We start from the raw sequence: 18,209 nt of genomic DNA, 5'->3' as shown, positions 1-18,209 counted from the left end.
GGTGTGCCTCCTCATCCAGCAACTTCTACCTGGTAGAAAGGCTTTTGTCTTCCCGGGGCTGTGCATGAAGAAACTCTGACATACTCAGCTTGCAGCATCATATGAGCATTTCTCCATGGCTGAGGCTGAATTTGAAAAATGCAGAGTACGAGAGATACAATTGTGCTGATGCTATTTTAGTCCATATTTAGACATTATCTTGGTAAACCTCCTACGTTGAGTTACATGGATTACAGGATAGCTCGAGGGATGCTGAATTTCCAGGATTCTAAGGCACATGTCCACTATTACTGATTAATTCCATCTTCTAGGAATGCCTTGTAAGGCAGTTACGGCAGTTACGCCTTTCACTTCAGCAATGTCCCTTAGTTACTGCTACAATATCTTATGCATGGTCCATTGTGTCAAATTTTGCTGAGAGGCTCTATGTGACTGGCTGCTATTTACAACGAGCATATCATTCATGCTGCCACAAAATTAATCTCTCCCATACAAGGCAATGGTCCTAGGCCATCATCATGGGGTCATCGCTTGTGAAGGGTTTTACATGTTTCCAGCAGCAATGGCAGAAGTCCAGATAGAGAACTGGCTTTAGGGATTCCCAGCAAAGAAAGGTGAATCTAGACAGGTGTTGCCTAGTTTATGCACAGGAAACAAATGTCAACAAGAGTATTGGGTTACCTTAAATTTATTCTATCATATGTAGATCAGCATGATGACAGACACCTTGTCATGCATTGCTAAACATATCTTGCTGAGGAACCTATTGTCCTTATAACAGTGTACACTGTTAGAAACGTCTGTACTCTAACATTACCCCTTTAAAATGATTTATGAAAGCATTTTATGTTTCTGTTTCTAGTTGCCCACCAAGTGGCAGTAAGGAAGGCCTTAATGCTCATTGAGGTGACAATACTTCAGGCAAACAATATTAATTGTTTTTGTTTGTTTGCTGTTAAATGTTTAGACATTAGGCATTTTGATAAGTTAATGTCCCACAGGAAAACCACTATTTAAATTTTCTATTTATGACATCCATTCTGCAGTTTTTTTTATTAAGATCACCTGAATTTGAAGTAGTTGTGTTTTAACATATACCCCTCTGTTGCAATGTAGATTATCGCCAGATACCAAGGACAAGATTTTTAGAAGTGTCCAGTGATTTAAGCGTACACAACTTGAAATCTGCATTCTCAGAATGCTAAGTTCTCAATCTCTGAAAATCAGAACACTTTAAGATGTCTCAGGTTGAACACCCAAAAATTGAGGCACCTAACCACTAGTCACTTTTGAACATCTTGTTTGAGCTATAAAATTCACATAAGATAGAACATGGGACTGAAAGTAAACAATATAGGCTGAGTCTTTAAAGACTCAATCATCTGTTCAGAATTTGCAGTGTTTAACAGTGTTAGATGTCTTTAGTTCAGTAGAGTGCATAACTGCACTGTCCCAGGAGCAGACCAGACAGTGAATTGTAACATTCAAAATTTTCCCCTTGCTTCCATGTTGCTCAGAGGAGGTTGAGAGTTATTTCTCCCTTTTATGTGGAGCACCTTTGTTCCTCTGGCCAGTGAGGGGTGGGGGAGAAAAAGAGCAGGCCTCTTCCCACTCTCTGGCCCTGTCCATTCTCTCCCCACCCACAGTACAGAGCAGATGATTAGCCCCTACACTCATCTCCATGACTGAAGTCACAAGCTGAGCTGGGCCAAACAAGGAGGAACATTCTTCCCTGTTTGGCCAAGTGAGAGCTGTGACAGTCCAACTTCTAGAAATGACTGTTAGCTTATACCACAGATTTGTCTATAATTGGGGTTTTGAAAACCAGCAACAGAAGCATCCTACCTGAACTATTTATAGTACTTCCTGCCTATGTAATGTCATTGAAATCATTTGAGAAATATTTATGGTTCTTGCTGTGGGACAAACTGATCAGCTTTGCTGTAGGTCTCAGTAAGTTCTACTTGTTGTGACATTAACTATTCCAAAGCACAAGCTACACTGGATATTAGTTAGCTAAAGAGCGACATGCATGAGAAATTACCCAGGGGCCTGAAGAGGTTATAACGAGCAAGAAACCTATGTGGATTTACTGACTGAACAGTGTCTTCCCCAAGAGAAGTGTTCAGTCTATAATGATTGTGACACAAACATCCTACAGGGTCTTTTTATTTTTAATAATAAAATTTTATTGACACTCTAAACTAGATGATATATTAATCCACATAAACAAGTATTTTTAGCTTGTCCACAGTAGAACATGTAAACACAATACGAGCATCAATATATGCTCTTTACTGTTCCTATAATAACCCCGCTCTCGCCTTTATTTTAAAAAAGAACAATGTCCTGGTTTTGTTCTCAATTTGCAGTTCCATTCTGAACCATTTGTAGATACTCTTTGTGAATTTTTTCCTGTGCTTCATAAAGTTTCTTCAGTTTCTTCATTTGTCCTTTGCTGAGTTCTTTGCCTTCTGTATCATGGGTAGGAAATCCCTGGAATATTAAGAACACTAATATCTTAGAAATTTTCATCCAGATACTTTGTTTGCCTTTGGTCAATCTGATAAATTCGTGGCTAGATTTTATCACCTCTTTCCACCAGAATCATGCATTACTGCTAGAAGAGAGTAACAGCATCGAATGGTCTGGGTCTCCAACAGATCCCCTGAATCTGCCAGGTCTTGGAGTGGGAGGAGGGGGGAGACAGGGTGTGTGCATAATCTTTACCTCCCAACTGGAAGTTTCTGCAATTTAATCCTTAAGAAGATTTCTATCCCAAAAGTCATAGAAGTCTTCCCCAGTAGCAGGATGGCCAGGAAGACAAAGACATGTTATGGAAACCCCCTAAAAGTTATGGCTCTTACATACACCCTTAAACAGGACATCAGTGTTATACAATTCAGTGAACACTTAAGAGCATGAACCTGCTCCCATCAAATTAACTGATAATGCTCTATTGACTTCAGTGGGGAAATGATCAGGCACTTTAGTCAGTTATTAAGTTCTTTCTTTTCAATTAGCATAAAGAAAATTTCCCCATATTTCTTACATTTTCATCGAACTTGGAATATTTGTCAAGCTCTGATTTAAACATTGCATGTGGTGGAATCTTCATCTTTGCCAGTTTTGCTGCCTGCAATATAAAATATGCATTACAACTTTACAGTTAATTAGCATCCTAACGAATTACACTGTCACTTGTCCTTTTCTGAAAAGCTGTCCCTGGGTGTACATGAACTGATGCACAGAACATCTAAATTGCAAATCAAGGAGACCACATCACACTTGTCCATTATGTGGAGAGAAAGGAATTATCAGTGAGGGACAACTCTATATGAATCTTGAACATATCTGTCTGGGGGAATAAGTAATTAACTTAGTACTTTGTTGCAACAATTACTCAGTTAGGCTCCAATTAAGACCAAAAAAAAGTGCCGTTTCCCCCTACAACAGCTCAGAATAGCCAGCTTATGTGGTGCAGAAGCCACATGTACTTTTTGTTTAATTTGAGCTCTTGTTGTATTTTAAGTACAAACATAGAAAGTAAGCTATTTGGGAATGAGCTCATTGCAGATGTTTCCCTATGCCCAAGCAGAAATCCCATTGATTTGAATAGGGCTCCATACAGGGCATAGCAGGATCAGGGCCCAAAATAACTAAACCATATTAAAGGAAAATTAAACTTTGGTTTTAATGAAAATGGTGGCCTCTCAAGATCATTAAAAGCAATGAAGTCATGAACAATTTTAAAAAGAATGGATAAATATGCTTGGAGATTCATGAAAAGGAAACATTCTATTTACAGACAATTTTCCCTGTAGATCATACTTTGAAGGTTTACTTTCCTGTATTGCATTACTAGTGCGATTTGCATGGAAATAGAATCTTTGCTCTACAAGAGGGCATCTAGCTCCTGGTGCTTATTCCTCACCTGAAGTCTTAAGTCTTTGTGCTAAGCACAATTAGATGCTATGGAGATGAATGTGTCTTCACAGAGAATTAGACTTCAGGTGAAGCATAAGTAGCAACAGATGGACTCTTAAGGAAAAAGATGCTGTTTTCATGCATATCTATACAATAATAAACAGAGGGAAGAAAATATAAACAACACAGGCAGAAGCCTCTCTAAGTGAAGTGTTCCTTAATTGCCAGAGCTCTAAAACGGTTATGCATGCTGTATCCTACTCACAGCTATGCACTAAAAAATGTGCTACAAGGTATTTTAAGAAGCACCTACCACCTCTGTTCAGATTTTGTGGTAAATTTTTTTTTTTTATGGTGCCATTAGAGACATGAACATCTAAGTGACCTAACTTGTAGGCACAAATTGTGAGCAAAAAACTGCCCACCGCATTAATTTTCACCCCCAATATAAATAAATAAAAAATGGAGGGCCAGCTGAGGCTGGGCTGAAAATTCGGCCCACAGTATATTGTTGCCTGCATAAGAATATAGCCATTAACGCACATCTTCAAAAACAATGCCCATTTTAATGTAAATTAAAAAGATATTTGAATATTTACCTCCTGTTCTTGTTTTTTCCTAAATGCTTCTTCCTTCTTTCTTTTTTTCTCCTCTTCAATCTATAAAAAGTCAAATTGAAAAACAGCATTACTTAATCAAAATTAAACCATTGCATTAGGTTATTTCTTACTAATGTCAGCTAAGTAGCTCTATGTTTTCGATGTTTGATTATAGGCAAAGCTGGTAATGACACCTATAATTATGGTTGCTCAGTGCGTCTATTATAAGACCCTGTTTTCAGTTACTTATACCTTTGTCAAAACAACTCTTCACACTGAAATTTTCCCTGCCTGGTGTCTGCCTCAGTTGGAAGATTTTTGGGAAGTTTCAACAGAAGTGTTTCAGCCATTACTCAGAAAGAGATTAGGGATTAATACATTATTAGGCCCATATTAAATAATCCTTACAATTGTAATTGAGAAGCTCTAGTGCGCCATGCTTTGAAAAAAGTGTTTGAAATTTGGGAGGAGGGTCATCTTTGTATCAGGGATGAGCCTTTTGCTATTCCCATGGGAAAAAAGTCCAAATTTGGCCAAGTTATGAATCTCTGAAAAGTCTCAGGGCACGTCTTCACTACCCGCCGTATCGGCGGGTAGCAATCCATCTATTGGGGATTGACTTATCACATCTAGTGAAGACGCGATAAAATCGATCCCCGATAGCTCTGCCGTCGACTCTGGAAATCCACCGCGGCAAGAGGCGGAAGCGGAGTCAACGGCGGCGCGGCAGCGGTTGACTCGCCGCCGTCCTCACAGCCAGGTAAGTCGACCTAAAATACGCAACTTCAGCTACGCTATTCACGTAGCTGAAGTTGCGTATCTTAGGTCGACCCCCTCCCGTAGTGTAGACCTAGCCTCAGTTTAACCAAGCTCAGACTTGTTAGAGTCTGACAGCTAAATTCTCCAAAGATTCTTTCAGTACTGAGCATACTTCAGCAGGGGAGATGTATAGTCTAGCCAGGGAGCCCAGCCCACAGAAAAGAATGAGGGCACAAGGACCTGAACTGCAACTCCCATGCGGCACTATGACATTTCCTAATCAATATATTCAAATTTTTGGCTGAAAACTTTCCATTTCTGATTTTTTGCCAGAGTCAAAAATTTTCCATGGAAAAAACACAACAAAATTTTCCAAACCAGCTTTAGTCAGTATGACTCCAAATGATGGAATTGCCTTTTTTTCCCCACTTTATTTTAAAACATAGAAGTTATACACAAAAAATTACATCAAAAGACTATTAAGGTTGCAAAGTCAAACACTCAAAAGTTAGGAAATACTAGAATTAAGGTTCCTATGCAGCATTAATTCAGTCATCTTGTGGGTGTGCATTACGATTCAGTCTTTAATTACATGATCACATGCTATTTTTTCCCACAGGAATCCTGCCTCATTCAGTGCTACGTTATTTAAAACTTAGCAATTTCATTCTGTTTTTAATCAGCAGATGTCAAATCAGTACTGCTAACTATATGGAAATATTTACCTTTGCTTTGTATTGACAAATATATCAGAATAATTTACTCATAGGAATTATTCTACCAGGGAGAGACAAGCAAAAATAGGTCATACTCAGCACATCATAATTGTATAAAGGCTTTTGAAACTTGAAAAGGTATTTAAATCCCCCATAGCATACTTTCAAGCAATTATCTCCAATTCCTTTTCTCAAGTGCCACTTGAGTTTTGCTATCAGTTTGGGTGCGCTATTTTCCATTTTGTTTGTATTAAAATTGTAATTTCTCACAAATCAGCAAGGAAATATGTAATGTCAATAATTACATGTGTTTTACTTTACATGTGCAAAATAATATAATACACAAACTAGTTTAACATGAAAGAATTTAAAACCTTTTTCTTTTCTTCTCTTTCTTTTAGTAAGGTCTCCCTGTCCACCAATTTGACCACAGTTGGGAGTCCTGGAGAAACAACAAAGAAAAATAAATACATAGCAATTCCAACACTTACATGTCTGGTACCACAAACATTTCTTGAAAAACATCCTGCAGTAGTCTTTTCAAATTGTATTACTAAGTTAAATGCAAATACCACCAAATGACCATTTAGAAATGACTGAGGAGCTAACCACCATACAAGGAGATGCAAATATACATTTTATCTGAATGCTTTTAAAAGTTTAAAAACTAAATCTGTTAAAGCTCTATGCATTCAGTAAATTTGACAAGGATTTCTGATGATTCTTGATCATATTGACATTTTTCAATATCTTAAGAAAAGAATTCACCAAATTTTAGCAACAGCTACAATTTACAATACGACAGACTGTTTGTTACCTTCATGATCTTCAAATCGAACTCCAAGCTCAGGAAGAATGTCATCTCGAAGAGCATCACTCAACTGAAGTACTTCAGTTACTACAATGCACAGAAAAAGTAAAAGTTCTGACAATTTAAAAATGAAAATTTACTTCTCTTCCACACTGCTATGTAGTTATATAATGCAAGTAAAAAATTACTAGTTAGACCAGTTTCTCTCTCTTTTTTTTTTTTTTTTTAAAGTGATAGGTGTAAGTAAGGTTACACTGAGCCAGAGGAAGAAAGAACTTGTAATCTCTTGACCCTGTGTGCCAGAGAAGCATGTTTCTTCTAGATAGACCTGGAATTTGTCGCCTCTTCCCAAGATGCTGCTGCTACTACTCCAAAAAAACAACAAGATACCTCAAGCTCTGAGATGTAACTGCTTAGCGGCCCAGGAGTCTCACAGTTGCTGTTAAACAGACCTCTAATCACGTGGCATTACAATGCGCTATTTCTAGCCCTGAATATAATTCCTCATCTCAGCATTTTAAGAAAAAAGATATTTTGTGAATTTAGCCTTTTGTACCTTGTGAATTTGTCTCTTAAAATTACTTTAGCATGCTACTAACCAGGGATGGTGCAACCACTAGGCGAACTAGGCAGTGGCCTAAGGCGGCAAGTGGTTGGGGGCACCCGGGGCCGTCCTCAGGCATAGGCAGCTGGAAATTTGGGGCACCACGGGGTCTTAGTGTCCACCCTCCTAGTTTTCCTATCCCTGTTCTGACCCTTCCTGCAGGCTCTGAGCCTTCCTGGGAAGGGGATCTAGTAGTTAAGAGAAAAAGTCTCCAGCCTGCCAGACCTATTAGCACAACACTGAAACTAACAGGCATTTGCCAACCCCCAGGTATCTACTGTCAGTTTCTGAATGTACTGACAAAAAAAGTTGTGCATGACTAATATTTACTCAGAACATGTCAGTCTACAGGACCTTAGTGTAAAATTTGCTTTAAAAATATTTCTTTGGTGAAGATTATAAAAATCACATCTCTAAAATATCCTTGCATAGATTTTTAGATGCACAATCATCTTTAGCCTTAAATGCTTGCATCTTCAGACATATGGTTTTTTAAATAAATTCTTCAAAAGACCACCTTAAAAGACACATTTTAAGGGGAGTGCAAGGTGGAAGTTTCGCCTAGGGCGCAAAATATCCTTGCACCGGCTCTTCTAATAACGACTTCTTCAACATTCTATACAAGGATGAAAAATAGCAACTTTTGGTGTCCGACTAGTTCCTGTAAGAAGGAACATAGGAATTGCCATACTACAGATTTGAGGTCCATCTAGTCCAATATACTGTATCAGACAGTGGCCAAAACCAGACGTTTCAAAGAAATATGTAAGAACCTCACAGTAGGCAGATGTGGGAAAATCTGCCCCCTCACATTAGGTCTCATCCAGGTCTCTAATAGTTAGACTGACTTAAGCTCTGAAGTATGAAGTTTAATATCCTTTCCAAAATGTTGATTTAATGACTTTAGATCTTCTTGATATCCATATAATTGCCCAGTCTCTTTTTAAATCTTGCTAAGCTGTTGGCCTCAATGACTTCTTGTGGCAATGAGTTCTACAGTCTATTTATTCATTGTGTAAAAAAATATAATCACTTTATTAGTTTTGAATTTGCCACTTTTAATTGCATTGAATGTCTCCTTACTCTTGAGTTCAGAACTCAAGAGACTTCCTCTGTACTTTTCAGTATTGCATATACTTTGATCAAGTCCCCTCATTTCCTTTCTCAAAAATTATCAAAACCGTTTCTTCCTTCACTTGATTAACTATTTAAACAATTTTTGTAAAAGTGGAGCTATAATTTGAATGTTTTATACACAAAAAGCTATAATCACTATTTTTTTTGCCAGCTACATCTAGTTATCTTCCAGAATGTCAGTAAGTATAATTTAAAAAAATCACTGCAAGTTACGTAAAACAACTGGATGTCATGACTGTAAGTCTCTTTCACAGAGGGCTAACTCAACTACACATGGGTGAAACGGAGGATATATTTTGCCTAAATGTTTGATACCATTATTATCTGTAATGCCGCAAAGCCCCAGTCAAGGATCGGGGCCCGATTTTACTAGGTGCAGCATACATGCAATAAAACGACAGCCCCAACCCCAAAGAGTTTACATTATACATTAATGACATGACGTAACAGATGGATGAATCAAATATAACAGGTGGGGAAGGAAGGATGGGTTAACAGTAATATATGTTGTAAAGACTTGAAGCAGATCACCTATGTAGCCATTATCAGTTGATCATGTCAGTCAGGGGAAATAATTTAACATGCTTTAGTTTTAATTAAAAAGATTTTTAATAAAGAAATCTTAATTGCTGGAGCTTGAAATAAAATTTTTGTTCAAATATATTTTAAATCTCCAGCCCCACCTAATCAAACGTATATTAAGGCTCCCCTAATGTCTACTTCCAAGTGCTTAGTCAAATCCTCTAAAACCTGATGAAGAATCTAGCAATGGACGGGGAAGAGAAATTTCAAAGACAGGCAGCTTAATGTTTAATATTGATTCACTAATTCAGATAAGTATTTAGCAAATCTTTATAGACATCTAGTTTCTAACACAACATTTTGGAGGTTAGATTAAAAGCATGTTTTTTTCTGGCAGGATTGCCCGAGTTTTAGTTTTGGCTCGCAAAACAGGAAAGTGCAATCACTACTGAAAGAAACCGGAGCTGCCCAGAACAAATGCGACTACACAGAACTTTTTTAGCTTTTTATATATTAAAAATCTCTAGATATTAAGTAGGGTTACCATATCTATTAAATAAAAAAAAGAGGACGCTCCACGGGCCCTGGCCCCGCCCATTTCCCCACCCCAGCCCCGCCCCTTCCCCGTCCTAACTCCGCCCCCTCCTCCCTCCCACTCCCAGCCACGGGGAAAGGGCTGCCCGAGCGCTACCGGCTTCATGGTTTGCCGGGCAGCCCCCAGACCCTGCGCCCCCGGCCGGCGCTTCCCCAGCACAGCTGGAGCCCGGGAGGGGAAGCGCCCAGCCGGTAGCGCTTGGGCTTCGGGCAGCCCCCTTGCCTCCGGACCCTGCGCCCCGCGGAGGCTCTGCTCCTCTGCTGACTCTTCGACTCTGTTTAAGAGCCGGGCTGCCCAAGTGCCTCCGGACCCTGCGCCGCCGGAGCCCGGGCGGGGAAGTGCCCGGCCGGTGGCTGGGGTCCGGAGGCAAGGGGGCTGCCTGAAGCCCATAGCGCTCGGGCAGCTCGGCTCTTAAACAGAGCCGAAGAGTCAGGGGAGGAGCAGAGCCGCCATTTTCCCGGACATGTTCGGCTTTTTGGCAATTCCCCCCGGACGGGGGTTTGAGTGCCGAAAAGCCGGACATGTCCGGGAAAAAGAGGACGTATGGTAACCCTATATTAAGTGCCTTTTGTCATTATCACGGTTTCCTGTCTACTCTCTCTTTCAGGCTGATTGCTAAATGAATGAAAACATGGCCTTATTTCATGGTAGCATTTCTTAGTAGCTCTATTTCCTATACTGAATTGTGGTTTCAGAATTTCTCACAGCAATGTTCCCTAAAGCAGCATTTCCTAACCTGGATGGCATTTCCTAACCTAGTCTATGATGGCGCGGGGCAGAGTGGAGTGGACAAGAAAGGGTTCAAGGCAGCTGGAAAAGCTGCACCCTGCCTGGAGCCACTTGACTGCTCTTTGTGAGTTTACTGCTGTGATTAATGCTCTAGGAAAATACTTGAAACCTCCCTGCTCTTGTGGTATGTGGTCCCCTAATAAAAATAGCCACAGGAGTAGGTGGTGTACAGTACTATAGATATAGGAAGCAGTCTGTCACACTAAGCACTGTTTCTGTCTCTGCTCTCATAACATAGCCCTGCTGCAAAAGCAGGTGTCCCAGCAACACAAAGCTATCAAAAAATGTCTCCTGCCCCAATTAGTTTGTAGCCTGCTGGTGAGTGGCAGAATGAGTTGGCAGGGGAAAATACACTAAAAGCTTCCCCAAGGAAAACAGTAAAAGTGAATAAAATTGTAAGAAGTAAAGAAAAGGACATCACAAGAAAGGAGGGGATGAGTGGAACAGAGAGAGATGAGGAAAAGAGAGAGAGAGAAATTAGAAGGGATACAGCAAGGAAGCTGAAGCTAGACAAATTCAGAGTAGAAATAAGGTGCACATTTTTTAACAGTGAGGGTAATTAACCATTAGAACAATGTATCTAGAGATTTGACAGATTCTCCATCATTTGAAGTCTTTAACTCAAGACTGGCTATCTTTTTTAAAGATAAACAATGGTATGGGCTTGATGCAGAAACTACTTGGTGGAATCCTATCCTGTGTTATGCAGAAGGTCAGACTAAATGATCAGAATGGTCCTTTCTGGCTTAAATCCTGTGAATTCTGCCAAGGCATGGCATGAGGGTATGTAGGGAAGTGCCAATCCATCCGAAATCAGGAACCACTGCCCTACTGAATCACATCTATTCCACCTACACACAACAGGACAGTGGAGAAGCTATTTTCCTGTATCCTTCCAATATCACACATTTTCAAAGCTGTGCTAAATAAAGGCATTGGCCATTTCTATGGAAAAATCTTTCCCAAAGTGCTTTTCTGTTCATTATTCATTTCACTCTAGCCTTCTCCAAGTCAGTCACTTGCAAAAGCACAGATTGATTTTAGGAGAATGTGATTTAGCTGAATTGGAAATTGACTAGGACAGCATGGCTAACATCTCTTTTCTTGCAGAAGTGCCATTGGATGTTAATGGCCACAAGTGATCAAGGTCTCAGATTTATCAGTCATGCAAAAATAGGTACTGTTCAAAGACATAAGTAAAGAGAGGAAAAAACTACACGTATTTACTCAGAGATAAAAGAAAGTGATGAAAAGAGGAAATACATTGGTTACTTGAGAAGCAACAGAAGTGGTTCACACAACACCAAGAGCAAGTACAGAAATTAGAGCTTCTGGATGTATTTATGTTGCTGGCAATCCAAATTTAGGATCCTTGTTTGATTCATAGTAAGTATTTTTTCCTAGAGGAGGCGGATGGTGACAAGATTACTTGGGTCAACTTATATCATGAGTTTTTAATAAGTAGGTTCTTCCCCCCCAGTAAATTGTTCTTGCACCCATGTTTCACTAGGTTCAATATACTGAACAACACTTCCAAGTAGTTCTTAGTGGATATATTGTATAAGAAACACTAACATTTGATGATAATTCTCAATACCTTGCGCATACCAGGGAAAGTCTTCAGCATCCATTATGAAGCTTAGATAAGGGAATCAAAGTATCCAATTGGGATAATGTAAGCTATTATTTTAGAGGGTCTATTTTCTTCAATTATTCACTGACAGACACATATAGGTGCAGATGCACACCTCCTCACTGTCTAAACTACTAAAATCAGAGTCCTTGCCTTTGCTTGGTGTTATGAACCTGTGTCTCATCTGTTCTTTGCTTGAGGAGCTGGAATCAACCCGGGCCTTTGTATGCATATGAAAATGTTCCATTTTAAAAAGAACTGTTTGTTTTAGTCTGCAGTCTATGTCCAGTGAATTGTTTGTTTTTCTTTATCCTGGGTAGGTGGGCACAGCTGACCAAATTCATCTTTGGTGTAAGTCTAACAAAGTTAACGAGTGAGACCAGAGATGAGTTTAGCCCATTATCTGTTAATACTGAAAGGTGTTGATGATATCTCGTGCATGGAATTAATATGATAAATCTACTGACTGTATAATAAAAGCAGTGTCTGCTTGAGTTATAAATATTTACCAGTCTGAACCTATGAATAATTAAATATAAGAAGCAGAAGAAATCCTTCAGGGTAGAGGAGAATGAGGAATTTATACATGAGAAATTCATAATTTATGAGAGGAGGTTATCAACTGGTGCCTCTAGAAGTGTCAGCACAGTGGCTCCATGCACTACCTTACGGCTGAACTGTGCCAATTCTCTATTTTAGCACCACCCCAGCAAGAGGCTTTAACTGACAGTGGGGAACTTGTTTATGGAGCTCAGTTGCACCAACTGTAAGTTGTCACTGTCACCAAAGACTGATGTTGTCCACAGAAGGGAATGGATAGGAAAACCAGATTTGGCGCTGTCTCAGTAACACTGCCCAGGTGCACATTGTTGATTAGGATGCTCCTAGCCCATTCTTCACATCTGCTGTGAACTTCAAGGTAATGGGTTTCAGAAGCCAAGCAGAGCTGGGGGCAGGAACTAGTAAAATAAGTTTTTTTGGGGAGGAGGGGGGAAAGATTAAAATAAGCAATATATATTATAGCCAATAGTGAAGATAGAGGATGCACAGTAAAAAGGATGGAGGCGTAGTTCTACTTTTAGACTATCTGATATATTAGGAAAATGGAGTAGGTTCTCCCAACTCTGTTCTGGCTGTAGAATAGGGAGACCCCCACTATCTAATAATACACTGTGACAGATTCCCTAATACCAAGATTTCAGTAATGGAAGACTTTACAGTAAGGTAATAGACTTAGCGGGAATCCAAGAAATAAGAATGAAGTTAAAAATATAGAGGACAAGCAAAAAGAGTCAAGCATTCTCTAGCATTAAGAACCCCTGTGACAGATCAGCAAATCTGCTATAATGTGTATGCTTTAAGAGGGAGAGATAGAGGAACTTTGCAGTTGCCCAAGTACTGAAACAAAACCTAAAGGCACATGATGTGAAGTTACTTGACACAATGGGATAAGTTAAAAACCCTTTGAAAACCTTATATTTAATTACTCATTTTTCTTTCCCCATTTATCATCATCAATAGAAACATTCACAGGTTAATCAAGACTCCACTAAGAATGAATAATGCAGGTTTCAGATTCAGATGTCTGCCAGTCTTGTGAAATGGATAAAGACTTCTTTTCACAGGATGTTTTAATGTCCTACAATTAGGCCATTCTGGTTGAAGACAGAGTTTATTCAATAATGTCTGAATACACACTTTGTTCTAGCTCCCTCTGGTCCTCTGACAAGATTCCCAGATTACAGGTGCTTGGGTTGTGGAATGCTTTGTGGCTTGCCTTACTGGCAAAAAAGTTACATTTATTTTTATAGTTAGTTTTATAAAAGACTCATACCTATTAACGTAAGCCTCTGGGTGCATTTACAAAATTAGAACACAATTATTCATGTTTAACATTATCCTGCCAGCAATTGGCTATAAAAAAAAAAAGAAGACATTCCCTTAATATACAACAACCTAAAATAAAAAAAAAAAAAAAAAAGTATAAACTCAGAGGCAATATTCCCAACCACTAATCAAAACCATTTTAAAAGACCTATTTCAGGCAGAAGCCCTGTAAGATTAACAAATCTGAGTTCTGTTGGATCAACAAGGTAAATGAGTTCCAGAACTGGGTTTCTTCTCCTGAAAATATACTACCAGCAGCCCCTTGAGCAGAGGTGGGCAAACTACAGCCCGCGGGACCGTCCTGCCTGGCCTCTGAGCTCCTGGCTGGGGAAGCTAGTTCCCGGCCCCTTCCCCGCTGTTCTCCCTCCCCCGCAGCTTCAGTTCGACCCGCCGCCGGCGCAATGCTCTGGGCTGCGGGGCTGCTAGCTCTTGCCAGGTAGCGCAGCTGCAGAGCTGGCCTGACCCGGTGCTCTGTGCTGCGTGGTGGCGTGGCTGGCTCCAGCCAGGCAGCGTGGCTGCCTGTCCTGGTGCTCTGTGAGGCACGGCTGGAGCGCTGCCAGCCGCCAGTGCTCCAGGCAGTGCGGTAAGGGGGCAGGGAGTGGGGGGGCTGGATAGAGGGCAGGGGAGTTCGGGGTGGTGGTCAGGGAGCGGGGGTGTGGATAGGGGTCGGGGTGGTCAGAGGGTGGGGAACAGGGGGGTTCAATGGGAGTAGGGGTTCTGGGGGGCAGTCAGGAAGGAGAGAGGGGGTTGGATGGGGCGGCAGGGGCAGTCAGGGGACAGAGAGAAGGGGTGGTTGGATGGGGCAGGGGTCACGGGGGGGCGGGCACGAGGCGGGGGGGGGGGGGGGGGGGTCAGAGGGGGGGCAGGGGTGGGGCCACGCCTGGCTGTTTGGGGAGTCACAACCTCCCCAACCGGCCCTCTATACAATTTTGGAAACCCGATATGGCCCCCAGGCCAAAAAGTTTGCCCGCCCCTGCCCTAGATATTCAAACCTCACAACTATTAGAGTGTGAATCATCTGACCTCAACTGCTGAGGTTTTTTTGCATAAAGAAAAAATAAATTTTATGTATGTTTTAAATAGTAAAAGGCACTCAAACTCATCTTGTGAACTGAAGAACTGAAACTTTAAAAAAAATCAAAATTAAAATAAATATATAAAATTTGAAATCACTAAGACTATTTTTAAGATCAATTAGGCCAACATAAGTTTGTTGATTATATCTGAACGATCACATCATTGGAAGCATTTTTGTGTTTGTAAGATATTTATTCTGTTTGTTCTGGCTAATACGTTTCAGTATGGGAACAGAATTAGAATTCCTTGCTAACTAACTATTATCAATATACTCAATCCAAGCCATTTTACTAAAAAAAAAAAAATAAAAAAAAAAATCAATATTTCTTATTTTGCCTTCAAGACTCTCTCTCAGTCATGAAATTAGTTTCAAGAAAATCAGTATCAAATATATATTGAAGATGCATAAAACCCCATTGGGAATAGTAGGCAGAACAAGAAATCCATTAGGAGCTCATCAACAAGCGAAAGCATAGAGAGATTAATAGAACAGCATTTGTAACACAATACAGCTCTGCTGCCAATACGCAAAGCAGCATCAAAGCTTCCGAGGAGAAGAAAAAAGTCCACAGCAACCTTCAGCAAACTCCCCTATGAATACTCCAAAGAAATCACAAAATACTATCTGGGGATTTGTGATCAGACTATGCTATCAAACCACGAAGAAACAACTCAGCCTGTTTGTACTCAAACTGGTTGAGGGTTCCAATAAAAGGAATAATTACAATTTACACTTTTTAGAGTGTGTAAGCCCTTCAGGACAGGGACTACATCTTCTTTTATGTTTGCAATCAACTAGCACCCTGTGGGCACTACAGGAAACAGAACATTCACACTCCTCATGGTGCCTCTCCAAATGATATGAAATTCTGAATACTTTAACAGGTTAACATGAACATATCTAAAAGCATCAGAAAAAGATTATCATAAATTAAAAGGACACCTGGCAAAGATTTAAAGATTCAAACTAACTCTGGTTTACTTTTGTATACACAGATAAATGTGTATATGTATAGATAAATATGCCATTTTTATTCGCAAAGCAGAGACGCTATTTATGTAAATCAGATAATCAAAAAACGACATTTAATTTCCCCCCCCCTTGAAATCAGTTACAATAATGTTAGAAAAGTTAACCCTTACCTTTCTTTTCTCTGGCAATTTGTCGCACTCCTTCTCTGAAATCAGACAACACTTGTAGGTATGGCATCACTGTAGACTCAAGCTGTAGAACAAAATATTTCTATGATTAGTTAATTTAAATTCAAACCATTTTCCTTAACTGTTTCATATGTATGCACTTATGGGGCCAAACTCTGTCCTGTTCTTCTCTGGAGCTAAAAGGGATATGTCATAACTATAAAGGGAAGAGTAACAGCCCTCCTGTGTACAATACTATAATCCCTCCTGGCCAGAAACACCAAAATCCTTTTACCTGTAAAGGGTTAAGAAGCTCAGGTAACCTGGCTGGTAAGAATGTGGGCCTGAACAAAAGCCCACTGAAATCAATGGAAAGACTGACTTCAACAGGCTATGGATCAGGTCCCAAATGAAGTAATTGGACATTCAGCTGGATAACTTTGCTAAGAACAACAACAACAAAAATAACCTTGAAGGAAAGCTGCCAAAAGATTCAAGGAAAGTAACAAATTTAAGGCGGACACTGCCAAAATCAAATCATTAGTAATATAATGGATGCTGGAAATGAAAGTCTATTTCTTTAAAAAACAGACTATAGGCTTGTTCATGTGTGCTTGGCTGATGACATTCATTTTTCATATTTAAAATCGCCAGCATGTTTGATTTACAAAAGAAGAGATATAAAGAATTACATGGATTTTACAAACAGATGTTAAAACCCCTTCCAAGATCAACCCATTTTGATGCCTACTAACCTTGGCGGTATTTAACAGTGAAAGGCTTTGTTTGTTGTTCTGCACTAATGCCAGTCCTTCTACAAGGCACATTTGCTTTTAGCACTGTGAGGACTGTTTAAAAAATAAGTTTTTAATCTCACCTATGAAAGATTACTAACAAGGTCCTGGCTTTTCTGCTGGAATTTGAGATAATGGTGTTTGCTAATTCTGAACTAAATTAGAAATCCAATATTCATGATTTCTAATATGGAACAGTACCATTTTCTTCACACAGCCCTCTCTCCCATACAGTCTTGGAAAAGAGAAAAAGGTACAGAACTCCTAGTAAATATTTATTTAGACCACTGCTATAGCACTCAGTACTACAGCAATGGGGACCATATAAATATCTAGCTAGACAAGAGACACAGTCTGGGTGTTCATCATCCATCTGCTTCAACTCCAACACGAATTTTTTTCTAGGTGAGTCATAATGGGTGGTGTAGTTTTGTTTTGTTATTCTATAAAAAGTTAGAATATTCTGTGAATGTTTTCATTGCTATTCTTTGGGAGAAACAGAAAATACCTTTCTAAATGTACTTCACTTAAATCTGAATGGTCTCATGTGACCATGTTTCGAAATACTGGCATCAGATGTCGAGCTAAAGGAAAAATACTTGAAAGATCTAGTGCCATTTTTCAGGTTAGATTTTGCTCCAGTGCGAAGACCACAATCACTGGCCTCCCCTCACTCTGGAGTGTTACTCCCCTATTGCCCCCCAAAGATTGCTCCTACATGACAGAACTTAATCAGCATCCCCCAGAAGGGGTGTCCTAATTGCTCTCAGCAGAAATACCTCACTGCAGTAGTACTGCTAGATGAACAGAACAAGGCTGCCTATAGAAGCCAGATAAATGTTGCTCCTTTAACTATCCATTAACTAACCATTATGGGTTACAAAGAGATCAGAAAGTGAGACTGAAATAAAAAATCAAAATCCAACTGCCTCCCTGCTAGTTTTTGGTGCACTTCAATGAGCCCTAATCAGTGTAATTTTGTGTTTTTATTTATAAAAATATTTATACATGTAGTACTTGTAATGAGACATGTACTTTAGCAAGTACTATATGTAGTCAGAATAAGTTAGTAGAATGTACTCTGTTCTCTACTTACATTTATGTTTTGGCCATTTCCTCCAACAGGGAATCCAAGAGCTTCATCACTTTCTATGGCACCAAAGATCTAGTCAAGGAAAAGGAAATTAAAGACACATTCATTCAATAGAAGTAGGCTAAC

At 39.7% G+C, this 18,209-nt stretch overlaps 1 protein-coding gene across 1 annotated transcript in view; it reads right to left on the bottom strand.

Annotated features, from left to right (window-relative positions):
* Positions 1-2,153: 2,153 nt before the first annotated feature.
* The window catches only part of CARS (cysteinyl-tRNA synthetase), a 47,293-nt gene continuing 31,237 nt past the window's right edge, over positions 2,154-18,209 (bottom strand). Inside the window, exons 16-22 of the mRNA XM_026660156.1 lie at positions 18,087-18,155; positions 16,200-16,281; positions 6,819-6,899; positions 6,376-6,443; positions 4,527-4,586; positions 3,053-3,136; positions 2,154-2,496 (exon numbers count right to left, since the gene is read on the bottom strand). Of these exons, the coding sequence (XP_026515941.1) occupies positions 2,362-2,496; positions 3,053-3,136; positions 4,527-4,586; positions 6,376-6,443; positions 6,819-6,899; positions 16,200-16,281; positions 18,087-18,155 (579 nt within the window). The 3' untranslated portion in view covers positions 2,154-2,361. The remainder of the gene's footprint in view (positions 2,497-3,052; positions 3,137-4,526; positions 4,587-6,375; positions 6,444-6,818; positions 6,900-16,199; positions 16,282-18,086; positions 18,156-18,209) is intronic.

This window comes from Terrapene carolina, unplaced genomic scaffold (genome assembly GCF_002925995.2).
Source record: "Terrapene carolina triunguis isolate 2854851 unplaced genomic scaffold, T_m_triunguis-2.0 Scaffold715, whole genome shotgun sequence".
Taxonomy (NCBI): Eukaryota; Metazoa; Chordata; order Testudines; family Emydidae; genus Terrapene; species Terrapene triunguis.
This window is presented reverse-complemented; position numbering and strand designations above follow the sequence as displayed.